Source organism: Rhipicephalus sanguineus, chromosome 10 (genome assembly GCF_013339695.2).
Source record: "Rhipicephalus sanguineus isolate Rsan-2018 chromosome 10, BIME_Rsan_1.4, whole genome shotgun sequence".
Classification (NCBI taxonomy): domain Eukaryota; kingdom Metazoa; phylum Arthropoda; class Arachnida; order Ixodida; family Ixodidae; genus Rhipicephalus; species Rhipicephalus sanguineus.
The window spans coordinates 8,448,847-8,462,879 of record NC_051185.1 but is presented as its reverse complement, the minus strand read 5'-3'; the positions used below and the strand labels follow the sequence as shown (position 1 = coordinate 8,462,879).

At 48.7% G+C, this 14,033-nt stretch overlaps 2 protein-coding genes across 2 annotated transcripts in view; one reads left to right on the top strand and one right to left on the bottom strand.

Moving 5' to 3' along the window:
* Window positions 1-485: 485 nt before the first annotated feature.
* The window catches only part of LOC119406958 (uncharacterized), a 34,861-nt gene continuing 21,313 nt past the window's right edge, over window positions 486-14,033 (bottom strand). The window contains exon 2 of the mRNA XM_049419956.1: window positions 486-1,701. Within this exon, the coding sequence (XP_049275913.1) occupies window positions 519-1,700 (1,182 nt within the window). The 5' untranslated portion in view covers window position 1,701 and the 3' untranslated portion in view covers window positions 486-518. The remainder of the gene's footprint in view (window positions 1,702-14,033) is intronic.
* LOC119372382 (uncharacterized) overlaps window positions 6,625-14,033 on the top strand; it is a 9,329-nt gene continuing 1,920 nt past the window's right edge. Inside the window, exons 1-5 of the mRNA XM_037642854.2 lie at window positions 6,625-6,794; window positions 7,117-7,432; window positions 8,688-8,989; window positions 11,100-11,254; window positions 12,062-12,302. Coding sequence (XP_037498782.1) covers window positions 6,735-6,794; window positions 7,117-7,432; window positions 8,688-8,989; window positions 11,100-11,254; window positions 12,062-12,302 — 1,074 coding nt within the window. The 5' untranslated portion in view covers window positions 6,625-6,734. The remainder of the gene's footprint in view (window positions 6,795-7,116; window positions 7,433-8,687; window positions 8,990-11,099; window positions 11,255-12,061; window positions 12,303-14,033) is intronic.

Sequence of the window (14,033 nt, the reverse complement as noted above, 5' to 3'; positions counted from 1 at the left end):
TCATGACACAAGCTATAAATTAGACCTTGTCTGGATTGCGAAACGTGCCTTCAACATAAATTAATTACAATTTTTTCCTCTCACGCCCTATAGGCTAATGGCACCATTCTCAATTTTAAGTACTGGTCAATCTCGAAAACTTCTCGTATTAACATCAGCGGATTCGGTATTGCCATCAGCGGATTAAGCGTCAGTACTTCTCGACTCTATGATTGCAAATCGTCCTCACGTATGAACTGGATTGGAAAACCTGGTCACTAAATGCGCATCCATTTTTATTTTTATATTTTTCAGTTTCAATACATAAAAAGTCATTCTTAGCAGATCGTTCAATATAACACAGGATTTATGCGAGAATTCTAAAGTGCGCTGATTCCTGCACATGATTTGACGACCAACATGACGGACCGCCAGCTAAAAAATCGTAATTAAGGTATCGGCATGGCGGGTTGGTGACGTGCACCCTTGCTATATTTTGTCCCAGCTTGGACCTGCACTTCTTCAAGCGAAACGTTCTTTCAGTACGTGTCTTGTCCAGGTGTCAACTGAATCAACACCACGGTGTACGTGGCCACGGCCCCGATGATGGTCAGTATAAAGGAGCGATCCACTTCGAAAAGGCCCCAGCCGGTCAGCGTAAACTTGGACGAGTTGATGCCGGATTCGAGCAGGGTGACCTGCTGGCACAGCTGCCAGTCTTCGGTGGGAACGGAGTTACGCAGCCGAAACGTCTCTTCCTCGATCTCCTTGTATTCCTTGTCCACTTGAGCCAGCGAGAAAGAGAGAATCATGAAGAAGGACATCGAGTAGATAACCTCTATGAAGAATGACATGACATTTGCCAGGGTGAACGAAGCGATGCCGTTGATGATAGTGCGGATGGGTAGCACTATGTTGACCAGCAGGTCTACGAACCAAAGAAGGACCGCTGGAGCGAAGAGTGAGTCAAGCCGTCGCTCCACATCTATTAGCCTGGTACACGTCGTGCGCACCTTTTCGAACTTGGTGACGTCCAGGGGCCCGCTTTCCAGGACTGCCCTCTCGGCAGCCCTGAAGCTGAGCATCTGGGCGCGAAGGTAATCGCATAGATAGATGTAGTTAGTCATCAGCAGCGGAGAGCCAGTGACAAGTAGGTTGTAAGAGTTCCACTCGATCAATCCGATAAGGATGGCGGGGCCGTTGGGTATGCCGGCGCTGGCAAGGTTTATTCCGTAGAAGCACTTGTCGAAGTACTTCTGCGCGGGCACCAGTACGAAGAAGAGAACTGTCATGGCGATCAAGAGGCAACTGTAGCAGGCTATGGAGAAGCGGAGGTACCGGCGCTTGGAGGCGGCTTTCTCGAGAAATTTGGTCGGCCGGGCCCCTTCGAACTGCGCCAGCTCGTCGGCGATACCGCCTAACTCGCTCGCTTTGACGACGAAGTAGGTTGTGGTGATTGTGGAGACGAGAGAGCGGACCGTGTAGGTCAGGGTTTCGATGATGTACGACAGGGAGCTGGTGCGTATGCTGCCGGCTATGGCGTTAGACACGATGTGGACGCTGTAGATGTACATCAGCGTAAGCTTCACGATGATCCACGGGGACGGACCTGACTTCTTTTCAGCCTTGTCGTTCCATTCACGTTCGGGTTTCAGCGACGCCGTCTTTCCTTGAAAAGGCATAACTGTGGCTTCAGCGGGGAATATACCAGTCCTGAACATCCTAAAGGAACATAAGAGTGTGAGTGTAACCGGTTCTTATCACCGTTACCGATCGGTTGTTTTAGCAAAGAGACAACAATTATATTAAACAAAATATACGATTTATACACATGAAAGGTAAGCTATTGAAACGCTAGTACTCTGCGATGAAGAAGGCTAAGGGAGGAAATGAACAGTGGAAGTTCTTCGTGGCAGTACTACACAGCCGGAGGCTTCGACAAATATAGCGCGCAGCTCGAACACGGATCACATGGGCAATAACAGCAGAATTGTGCATGTATTGTGAAAGTTCTGCGACATACAGGAAAGGAAAAGATAGATGGTAAGAAAAGCTGCATTTTCTGTGTTTCAACTTTTGAGAGTCGGTCGCAGCTTCAAGAATTGAACGTAATAACGTGAAGCGCATGCTAGCTAAAAGTACCTTAACTTTTAAACAATGTCGTGTACTAGCCGCACATGTGCACGTTCAGATACCGGAAAGCCTTCAAGTAAATGTCATCTTATATCAATGTACGGTTATTCATTAGGAATGGCCCAAAGTATCTGCTCTCAACTTTGCAATTTTACAAGAGTACGCAATAATCAGATAATAAGTACATAAAAGAGATACGACTAGCTGGTGCTAACCTGCGCTCTTGGCCTCTTGGTGGCAGCGCACGCAGTGGCCTCAGGATGGACTGGAGTGCAGACTCAAGGACGGACGACTTCGCAGAAGAGTCGCAAAATCTTTACACTGGATGGCAGTAGCTCCGTCTATTGTTGCAATGTATAGAGGTCATGCATAACAACTTAGTGTGAAAAACAGATCGATGCACTGTGTCGATTGGTCTGCGCATCCGATGCATAATGTGTTTGCGATTACCATGCCAAATTGTCGGGCGTGCGGAAGCAGAAATCGCTCACGCTTATTGTACAAGCGAAAACACGCAAAAGGCGTGGTGAAACGTTAATGTTCATGCAAGAGAGTATGTTCACGAAGTGTATGTTCCGCAGAAGAAAATGACTCGATGATGTCGTCGGAACGGGCAGGTCATATGACGATTAACGCCGTTTCCTTTGCTCCATATATGCAGCCGGCAGCAAAGACATGTCTTGTGACACACCCAATTAGAGGCAATATCCCTGACCTTGACATTAGTCGAGGTCGTGGTCGAGGTCGAACGAGCGAGAACCGCAAATGATAGCTCGTAAGTGAACGAGGGCGGAGCCAAGATGGCTTCGTAAATGAAAGCACACGTGGACGACGCGATCGTTTGAGGTGACTTGCTTGATTGGCTGACCGTGTGACTCGATACATTTCGCATTCGCGCTTAGAACTTCGTGTGGACAGTCCTGAAACGCCTGGCCGCTACTGTATACGAGCGACCGCCAGTTCTGAGTTGCCATTTCGACGAACATGACCGGCTCAAAAGCTCGCATCATGGAGGGCCTCGGTCCCCAACACATGATCGCCCCCAATCTCTACATGCGCGCTTTGGAATCGGGGCCCGTAGGATTTCTGCAGAAGATCTCCTTCTGAAATGGCCGATCTTGCTTCTCGCGTACTGCCTACACGATCCACACTGCCATCAACGTCGGCCTGACTTTCATGCGCATTCACAACATGATGAAGGTTCTCGACATTGTCAGCTTTGTCACCAGGTCCTTCTTTGCGGCTCTGAATCTTCAGCTGGCCTTCGAGATCAGCACACCATCGAAGAGGCTCCTACAACGTTTGTCGCTTGCGGACGGCGGTGACACTCGCTCGCGATGCTTCACGTGGGGCTCGCTTCTCAAGGCATTTGTGTTCGGCTATCTCGTTCTGGAAATAGCCATTTCCGCTGACTTTGTGCTGAATGGCGACATCAGCGAGTACTGCAGAGACTTCCTCTACGGAACGAACGCCACCACGGCAAATGTAACTATCGAAGGCATAGAAGCGGCCGTATTCTTCAACCTCACCTTCTTCGACATCCTAATCATCCTACCGGGACTTCTGATGAGCGATTACGTCACGGCGAGTCTCAAAGTCAAAGCGTGCATCCAGAACTTCAAGGACGTCGTGACGAGGAACGTGAAGAAAGGGCTGACACAAAGCCAGGACGTGAAGCGCTATCAGGACATGTCCTACGAAGTCTGGAAGGACATGAAGCGCATAGACAGCATCTACAGCACGCTCGTCTTCCTCTGGTTCCTGGACATCATCATCAATCTGGTTCTGTCCGTGAGGAGTCTTGCCAAAGGCGTCAGCTCCCGCCAGTCCGCCCTGGACTCGGCCTACTACATAGTCATCTTTCTGGTCCTCTCCCTGAGCGCCTCCAGCGTAGACATCGAAGCCAAGGAACTGCTTCAGGAAGTCAAGCAGCTGCGGTCGACTATTAACGGGAACGACTGGCAGTCTAGCGGTCAGGTTCTTCTGCTGGAGACCGGCATGCAAACCTCGCGACTCGTCCTCACGAGCGGTCACTTCTGCGTCATAGACAGACCGTTCATATTGGGAGTCGTGGGAGCCATCGCAACGTACACGATTCTGCTCGTACAGCTGACGCCGGCAGGCACCTGAACGACATCGTGAAGGCGAAGCTACATTTTTCGCGAGAAGGCTAACGCTGGCCTCCCGATGGTGTGCGAAACTGAAGTCAATCACGAACTTTGGTTGCTGCTTCTCATGTAACATTTTTTTGTCTGCATCTTGAGTTGCAACGTGCCGCCTCATACTTCACGTGCGTGAGCCCCAAAATGCATGTATCTTTCGAAAGTTCCGATAGGGAAATTACTGTAAAGGCACTAAAAGTCGATGTCCCCTGTGCATTTCAATGTCACGATTATAATGCATGGGTTAAACGGAATTGACAATACCTTAATTTATACAGGTACAATATGAGCCAACCACGACTAAAATAAACGCAAAAAAAGAACGATGAGAACTTTGACCATCTAAAGTTGGTACTAGTAAATGCTGCCCACATATATTATAACGCCATTTTATGTCGATGTATTTGACTCTATCGCGTAAAAAGAAAGCACTAATACACGTCTCCACTCACTAGTAGACGTACAATACCGCAAGATGCATAGTTATTCTCTGTCATTCATTTGTTTACTTGTTTCCTTTGCTCCAAAAATAAAGATGTGAATCTGGATTTCCTTCATGTACGTTCTTGTTGTTGCGACCCAGTCTTTGCGAAAGCAATAAAAGTGTGCGTATTTGAACTGAAGCTTCGGTGGTTAATTTTGTAGTCAGTACTTTGATCGCGGCTTCGGCGGTTAATTTTGTGGTCAGTACTTTGATCGCGATTATCGGAGTAGTCTAATAGTCGATAGGCGATACTTGCGCACAATAAACAGAACGTGGGTTTTAGGCTATCAAAATTGCGCAGTGTGGTTATGAGGGCTACGAGGAGCTCTCAGTAAGGGGTTATAGATTAATGTAGACCAGGGTTCTCAAACAGGTGGCCCGTGGCCCGCACATGACTATCTTCGTTCCATACAGCTTTTTTTTTTATTTTTTTAATAAGTATGTTCGTGAGCTACACAAGCATGGCAGGTCTAAAGCATTGTTTTCGCGAGGCGCTCCCTGCGATCATCATGTGTTGACACATAATCGTGAAACAACTCTGTATTTCAGAATTGGCGTCCAGGTTTTAGTCATTTTGGAGATCGGTATCGACATGATATTGTAATTCATGGATCCAAAGCGCCTTCGAAAATGACTCGTATATGACATATGCGAAAGTTTTTCTTTCAAATGGAAACGTTTGCTGACAGTTTGTACAAACTACACCCCTACCTCCTTCACTCGTGGCCCTTGCGGTACCAAATTGCGTGACTGCGGCCCGTTGGCTGAGTTGAGCTTGAGACCCCTGATGTAGACCAACTGGATGTTTTTCAACGGGCAGACAATATGCGTTAGACAGCGAGTACAATAATTCTTTTTTAAAATAAAGTCTGTAGGCTCTCTTTAAGCGAAAGACGTTTTCGTAGACAATGTTAGAAGAAGTCGGTGGGCCATCCACAAGCCGTGTCGGTAAGAAGACCGTTACTAAGTGCCATTGCGGGAACCATAAGAAGCGTATGAGGACGGTATACTTTTCAGAGGTGCAGATTGAGACACGGTTTCTGAAGGATAGCACTAGTACACTTGCAACGTGGCTCGATTATGGAGTTACAGGGCATTGTTGGTCAGTGGCAAAGACACCACTTATGCGTTACGCGTCACGTGCGCTGGTCCTGAAGTCGACGTGGCTCCACGAAACCCCGTGAATAACATTGTTGTGTATGTATGGGTTTGTGAAACCGATTCTGTGTGCTACTCAGGTATGTTAGATGCATATACTACACGCTATCGACCAGCAACGTGAAATAGGCAGCCAGCCAGGCGATCAACCAGGCTAACTTATCTAGTATACGTCACTAAAATTTGTATATATATATCCCTAATCTTTTTCTAGACGCTTCGACATTTTCTCAAACTAAATCCCTTCAACTGTGCTCACACGTACAGGTATACGGAAAAATATTTTTTCGAAAGATTGACCACGCTTGTTATATTTAACTATGTATGCCGTTGGGCGAATTCTCGAAATAAATAAAAAAAAAGACCACGCTTGTCGCCATGGTGATCGATCGCACGCCCTAACCGTCAGTTCGATCAGGCGAGCTCGAGAAATTGACACGAAGTGAGTAAATAAAACAAATCAGAGATATTTCATTAGCGTGTATTGATCAAGTTCAGATGTGCTGAGGAATCAGGCGTCAACTAATTAACGCCTTCATTCGCACTTCTTGCAAGCGCACATTTGCGACTTCGACGCGTACGTCGATTATTAAATATTCACCATTGATCGTTCTAGGTTGTGGAGTACACGCTTCGAGTAGGATCTCATTCGAAGCGTGGGTGGAACCAAGTGGCAGATTTTTTTTTTTTAGCTGTCGTCATGGGACAGTGTGTCTTGAGCGCCCATTATCGGAAAGACGTGAGACGAGAGACGGCATTGACAACAAGACCAGACCTCTGGATACTCTGTCGTTGAAAACTCCTTCGAGTGAAGAATAATGCTGAGGCGCATCAATGTTGGGGATGACGCTCGATGGAGCCCTTCTGTCTCCGTCATCGTAAGTCGTTCTGTGTGCACCTTTATTTGTCCGTGTTCTTGTTCCGCGAGTAATATGTATTCTAATCTAAAGCACGCGTGCTCTATAGCGGCGCAAGCGCAGAATGTCTTCCGTTCCCTGCCCTTACGGAATGGCTCTCAGAGTGACGGCTAGTAGGTTAAATGCATCAAAAGGTAGCATAGCGTTAGCAGATACGGACGAGAAAGACACTACTAGAGACACGAGAAAGAGATAGCGCTCGTCCCGTTGTGTCTTTCTCGTCCGTGTCTGCTAGCGCTACGTACCTCTTCAGGCTATGATCGTTTCGTCCTGTCAAACGCAGACCCCTTCGTCGACTCCAGCGTCGCCCTGCGGCGACCGAGTGACGCGTCTGAGGAGCAACCGTTCGGAACGCAAACACGTCTCCAGCAACAAGAGCCTCGTTCTGAAGTTGGGCGTCTGCTTCCTGTACCTGGTGGCCCTGCAAAACGCGGTGTCCACCACCTTCAAGTGTGCCTTCACCCGGATCCCCATGAACGTGCTGGATGCAGTGTCCGTGGCCTGTCGCACATTGTTCGCCGCGCTGACCTCGCACCTGTACTGCAGGAGCTATCCGGACATCGTCCGCTTCCTCTCCCGCGACCGCAAGCTGGACCCAGGTCAGAACGCGGAAAATTGACATCGTTCTCAATCGTTGAAACCGAGATTGAATGAGATAATGCTGCAGTCATAACGGTGCACAGCCAATGCGAGCCAACATTTAACATCATTCCGCCGTAGTTATTACTAGCAAACATTAACCGTATTCATCAATAGAACAATAGAAAGCTGAGCCAGTTAGCGAGGGTTAATCCTTACCAACTAGCTAAGGATTGACTAGATAAGGAATGTATAGATAAGTCTTAACTAGATAAGGGTGTGCAGGTGGCACTACCATACCTGCGCATGCGCAGTTAAGTTTTGTGTCTACCTTCTTTTCCGCCGCAGTGCGCTCTTTCATCTGATAGTCGGCGTTTGTGTTGTATTGTTCTTTTCTCTTGTGTACGCGTTTGTACACCTTACCTTCTTTTATAAGAGAGAGAGAGAGATGAAAAAAGGAAGGCCGGGAGGTTAACCAGATATTAGCATCTGGTTTGCTACCCAGCACTGGGGTGGGGGGAAAGGAGGTTACGTCATATTGTCGCGGGTTATAAAACACAGGGGCTTTATTCAGAAAGGCGTACGGCGTGTCGTACTCCAAGATAGCGCTGAAGGCGTGCAGCAGCCAAGAACGTCTTCTTTTTCAGTCTTTCCCGCTGCGCCTCTCGAGCGCACCGGCTGTCTTCCTTGTCGTCGCCAGCGTATAGTATGGACGCGGCAATATTATGCAGCATAAGCCAACACTAGTCATCATCTACCCAAAGTCAGTTAGTTAGCCTTAACGAACACTAGCAGCATTGCCCAACCCTAGCCAGTATGGTACGTGAGGAAAAAAATTGAGTGAGGTTAAACTCTTACAAACCTAGTTATCACTAGAGAAAGGCATGTTTGGTTTTGCAAATGCCATGCACACAGTGTTACGTAACGCGGCGGCAAGGCTCCGAGCGAACGCAACTGCGACGCCTCTTCGCAGAGGATCACGTGGCGTGACGTCACGCCTGCCATACACGCGCTCCGGTGGTTCAAGGCCATTGCGACGTGATGAGTGACCTTGGGAGACAGCGTAGTAGAGATTTCGATCTGATGCGGTATAGTTGAATTCAAGTACGATGATTCATTGTGCCCCTTTACATAAGCGAAGACATCTTCAAATAACACCGGGGTGGGGGGTGGGTGAACTTTGTTTTCATGTAATAGATAAGGGATAGAGCGGGGGGAAGGTGCGAGCGCGCCCCTGCCCTTCATAACTGACGCCGCTGCCCCGGCCTCCAACAGGACTGTACCAGGAGCTGAAAGACAGCATTGTCATGCGGCGCAAGCGGTGGCTGGCCCATGGACTTGCGGTCGCTTATGGGGTCGCCATGGCGGTACACCAGTGCGCCTGGCTGTACCGGTACGGGCCGCTGGTCTACTTTCGCAGCCAGCTGTACAACTTGGATCCCGTCGCACTGCGCATGCGCCCCAGCGTGGTCGCCTTCGCCGCCATAGTGGACTTCACGGCGTTCAATGTGGCCGTGCTAGTGCCCGCATTCTGCATGGCGCACTACGTCACCGTCTGCGACCTAATTGTGCTCAAGGTGTGCCGCCGAGTACTTACGTTTAGCCTCGACTGCAAGGCGGTGAAAGTAGTGCATCAGATTCGCATACAACTCGGACAGAAAAAAGAGGATGGCTTGGGACAATGTCACGATACCATTCCGATTCTCTTAAAGGGATACTGACACGAATTTTCGAGCTGAGTTCACTCTGCCATACAAATCTCCTGAGTAGCAGAAATAAATCTGAGCACGTGTGAAGCTCAGTAAATCGCGATAAGGTATTTTATTTTGACATTAAAGTCTATTTTCTCATTGCGCACCTGTTCTGTTCTGCTTTAACTGGCTCGCTGTGGAGAGGTTGATGTCTATATCAGCTCTGCTATTCCATTTCTATAAGTTCTGCAGCGAAAAAAAAAAGTGGTTGCCCCAAATCAAAAATGAGTAAGTAATGGAAAAAACATATAGCAAACTGAAGTTAGAAAATAACATGATATGTACAGTTCGCTTGCAGGAGTTCACATTGCAATAAAGCGTTCCCATACACACATACCTACTGACGTTGACACTATCGTGAAGTCAGGCTACAGTTCTGGTGGCTTTCACGCACCAGTATAGGCTAAGTTGTGATGACTTCAGGTACCAAAAAATTCAAAATGGCCACTTGTGCGTCACCAACGGAGCCACAGAGCGGAGAGGCCGTGGAAACGTCACGATATCTTGCGCGAGAACGCGACGAGGAGTTCATACTGTGTCGTGACGTCAGGGTTCAGTAGGAACCAAAACTAGCTTTTAAAAACATATTGCAATTTTTCAGAACGCACTGACGCTTACCAGTACATTCTCTAGGCTCTTGAGGAATTGGCCTTTCATTTGACGAAAAAAAAGACAAATGAAAATTTTTGTGCCAGTAGCTTAATGCGACTTAATAAAACTTAATTAAGAGCTTAATGCGAATATCATTCCTTTAGCTAGCGCGACGGCTTTCGAATGTGTGATGTAACCCGTCGATTGTGCTTTCTGCTCTCTGTAGTATTTAATTGGAGTGTAGTAGTAAATATAAGATATGAGAAAAAATTAAGGTGGTTGACACAACAACTCGCCACCGGTGGGGACATCAGACACGATTACCTGATTGGTTATTCTCCTCGTACTCATAAAAGTCACTGTTATTACGGCAGTTCCAACATCGAGAAGGTTTATGATCAGGTTTGGCTGACTTCTGTTCATTTATTAGCGTAACGCGGCGGAAAACGCTCAGTTTAACGAAAATACCGAAGAGATCTAGGGCCAACATGCACGCTTCTCCACATAGTGCATCTTACTGCAGGGAAGCCACCTTTCGCGACCACTTTCGCGAGATTCACTGGGGCAGCTTCTACCACGGCTGTCGCCTCATATATACGAAATGCGGCGACGCTGGCTTATGTATTCGGCACACGGTTGAATTATGACGATCCGTTTTGTGTATTTCGTTACACGCTGGGAAGACGCCCGTCTGTGTAGTGTTATTCGGGTTAACTTCCTCATGGCTTTCCTAGTGGCCAATAGTACAGTTTCTGGAAGAACGCACAGTTGACCACCCGCTAGTACACGACGTCGCATGGTACATTTATTTGCTTGAACATAAATAGGGCCGTCCGCTGTCATTGATGGCTCATCGAGTGGATGAACTTTGCTCTTTCTTTCTTTCTTTCTTTCTTTCTTTCTTTCTTTCTTTCTTTCTTTCTTTCTTTCTTTCTTTCTTTCTTTCTTTCTTTCTTTCTTTCTTTCTTTCTTTCTTTCTTTCTTTCTTTCTTTCTTTCTTTCTTTCTTTCTTTCGCACAAAAGCTAGTCCATTTAGCTTAATTGTGCTGACTATCCGCCGTGGTGTCATAACGGCTTTGGCGTTGTTCTTACAAGCACAAGGGCGCGGGTTCGATTCACCACGGCGGCACCGCATTGATGGCGGCAAAATGCAAAAAGAGCACGTGTACTTAGATTCTGGCATGTTAAACAACCTGCGGTGGTCGAAATTATAAGGAGGCGTCGCCCACTAATAGCGTGCTTCTGCCACGTAGAACCTTAACTGAACGGACTTCCTCAGTCTTCGTTAAAATCTGTTCAACTTACACTTGGACACGCTTTTTTTCCTTTTTCGTGCTGTGCGCAGGGAAGCCGTTTCCGCGGCTTGCTCAAAGGGTACTGCATCTCCGGTGGCGACGGTATCAAGGTCAGCACCGTGCGCAAGCTGCAGGCATCTTACGCATCCCTCAAGGATGCGGTGCAGTTCGTGGACAAGAACCTTCGCGCAGCGGTGTTCATCTGGTATGTATGTGCCTTGCCTGTGCACCGTTCAGTAATGCTGACCCAGACTTTGGCGGAGAGAGAGAGAACAAAACCTTTTTAATGAAAACCGATGGTTTCCTCGATTGTGGGAGGCGACGACGGTTAGTCGGCCAGGAGCCCCTGCTCCTTGGCGCCTGTCCTGGTGAATTCTTTCTTCTTCCTTATTTTTAATGCGATATCAATTATATGGACACTCGAGGCGCATTTTTGTCGTCGCCGTCGCCGTCGCCGTCACGTTCCGAATAAAGTCCAAATCGACAACATCGCCTGGCGCGTCGTATACTGTGTGTGCGGGCGAAATCTTGCGAAGGCTGCAATCGGGCGCGGCTCAAGCAGAGATGAAACGCGCTGGCCGGCTCCGTCGGGCGAAGGAACATGGTGGTGGTGGTGGGGGGGGGGGCTGCGTCGCTCGGGCAGTAACTGAGAACTTCGATCAAAAGAGCTCGGTCGCGCGCCCACTATCTCTGCGGAGATAAGTAAGCGGCTCGTACCTTTGTGCGTGCTGTTCTCTCACCGCTGACTTCGCGTTGAAGCGACATAAAGCACGAAAACCACTTCGCTCCCTGGAGTGGCCGTATTTCCTTAAGAAAGCGTTTCTTAGAGTTACGAGAGATCGGACCTTAAAGGAGTTAGCTGCTAGCTTTACTTCGTATAACGTTCCAATTTGTTGCTATCCCATTCATTGCTTCGGCCTTGCGACGGAACCGACCTTTTTTACGCGTGTTTCATCGTGCGCGCATGTCTCAAATGCACGCAACCTGTCTTTCAATTGTGCCGTTGGCGCAGGTACGTGGACACCGTGCTGAACATCGTGGTGAGTGTGCGTTCGGTGCAGCACACGCTGGCGCACTTCAACGCGTACTCGGCGGCCGGGGCGTACGTGCACGCGGCGTACCTGGCCGCCGCCTTTCTTCTCGTCTCGCTCTCGGCTGCCAACCTGGTGGCACAGAGGAGGCACCTGCTGCACGACATGTGCCGCCTGGTGTGCGCCATCGGCACCGCAGAGGACGACGAGCTTTGCAACCAGGTATAGCCCCCGTCACTCGAACTGCACGTGCTTTTTAAAGGGGCCCTGCAACACCCTTCCAAGTAACCATCGAATGGCTTCACTAAGGGATGTCAGTGCACTTAGTTGGGCCAGTTGGTTCTGCATGTCGATGATGTGGATGCGCTTGAAAGACGAGGACGAAGAAGAGACGGGTCCCGTCTCTTCTTCGTCCTCGTCTTTCAAGCGCATCCGCTTCATCTTCACTAAGGGAGTTTGAGAAGTACGGACTGCTGGGCGAGTTGGTAACTCATCTTAATGCTGTGGTGCGCAAAGGAACGAAACACGAAGGAAGGCAAACGAAACACGGCGCAAACTATCAACTGAAAATTATGAAACACCAAACATATATATATGTGGTTAGATGACCCCGTGTTAAAGGCACGTGTACACACAACGATTGTCTCACTGACGCGCTTCCAGAAAATTTATCTCCGCAGCAAGTAGTGTGACGGAGGGCTTCGCGACACACTCATCACAGCTTTGTTGATCAGATAAGCTTCCTCAATTTCACGCGCTACCCTATCTTTGAACCTCGATTCCATCGTCGTCTCAGCGAACTGTGGTTGCGCAGCCGCATTCTCTGCAATGCAAGGAAAGGTTAGAGCATGGCTGTCCCTTTAGTGAAGCTTTATGATCCATCAGCCTGTTATTAATACAACGCCCGGTCTGTCCAACATAACGCTTCCCGCACGAAAGCGGAATGTCGTACACCACACCCGTGGCGCATTCAACCTCTTTAGACCGGTGCTTACCTTGCAAACACCCTTGTCTTGCTCCCCGCCCTCGACCTTCCTGTCTACAGCGCGCAAATGCTGCCTAAACGGTAGCCAGCCGAAAATAAAACATTGCATCCGTACCTTGCTCCCACTTTCTTTTAAACGATGTGGAAAACGCCATGTAGGTAAGGGATGCTGGCGACAGGTAGTTTCTTTGAACCCATACCGTGCTCAGAACTTCTTGCCTTCACTTTCAAGTCCTGCAGGACCCTTTCCGCCAGCCTCGCCAAATGATTCTGAGGAAACTGGATGACCTGAGTCTGTCAAGTTGCCTCTCGAGGCTCTTTCCATACTGTGCTGACAAGATTTCTTGAGCGCGGCCTTCAAACACGATCGTTGTGTGTACACGTGCCTTTAACACGGGGTCATCTAACCACATATATATATGTTTGGTGTTTCAATAAATTTTCAGTTGATAGTTTGCGCCGTGTTTCGTTTGCCTTCCTTCGTGTTTCGTTCCTTTGCGCACCACAGCATTAAGGGAGTTTATTGCCTCACGAATCGACCACCGCAAAAATTTTTAGAACCCTTCAAGTACGAGCGGAGTTAGAGATTTGTCACACGCTGTAATTGCTTTCCCTCTTCTCTCGTTCCGACTAACGCGCTGGAAGCTAAGCAGGGAGGCAGGGGATAGCCAGGGGGGGGGGGGGGGTTGGGGGGGTTGAAACCCCTCCCCGAAATTTTTCAGTTTTGCTTGCATATATACACACGCACACAATACAAACGCACGCACGAACGTACATAAAGTATGGTTTGAACCCCCCCCCCCCCCCCCAGAAAAAAATTTCTGGTTACGCCCCTGCAGGGAGGGATGCACGGGGGGAAAGAAGTTACATCACGCGCGCGTCGATGACCGGAGTACTTTTTATATTTTCCGACGAGAAGCTTACTTCAGGTGTTATCGACGACGGCGCGGCGGGGGCACGTGGCGGCC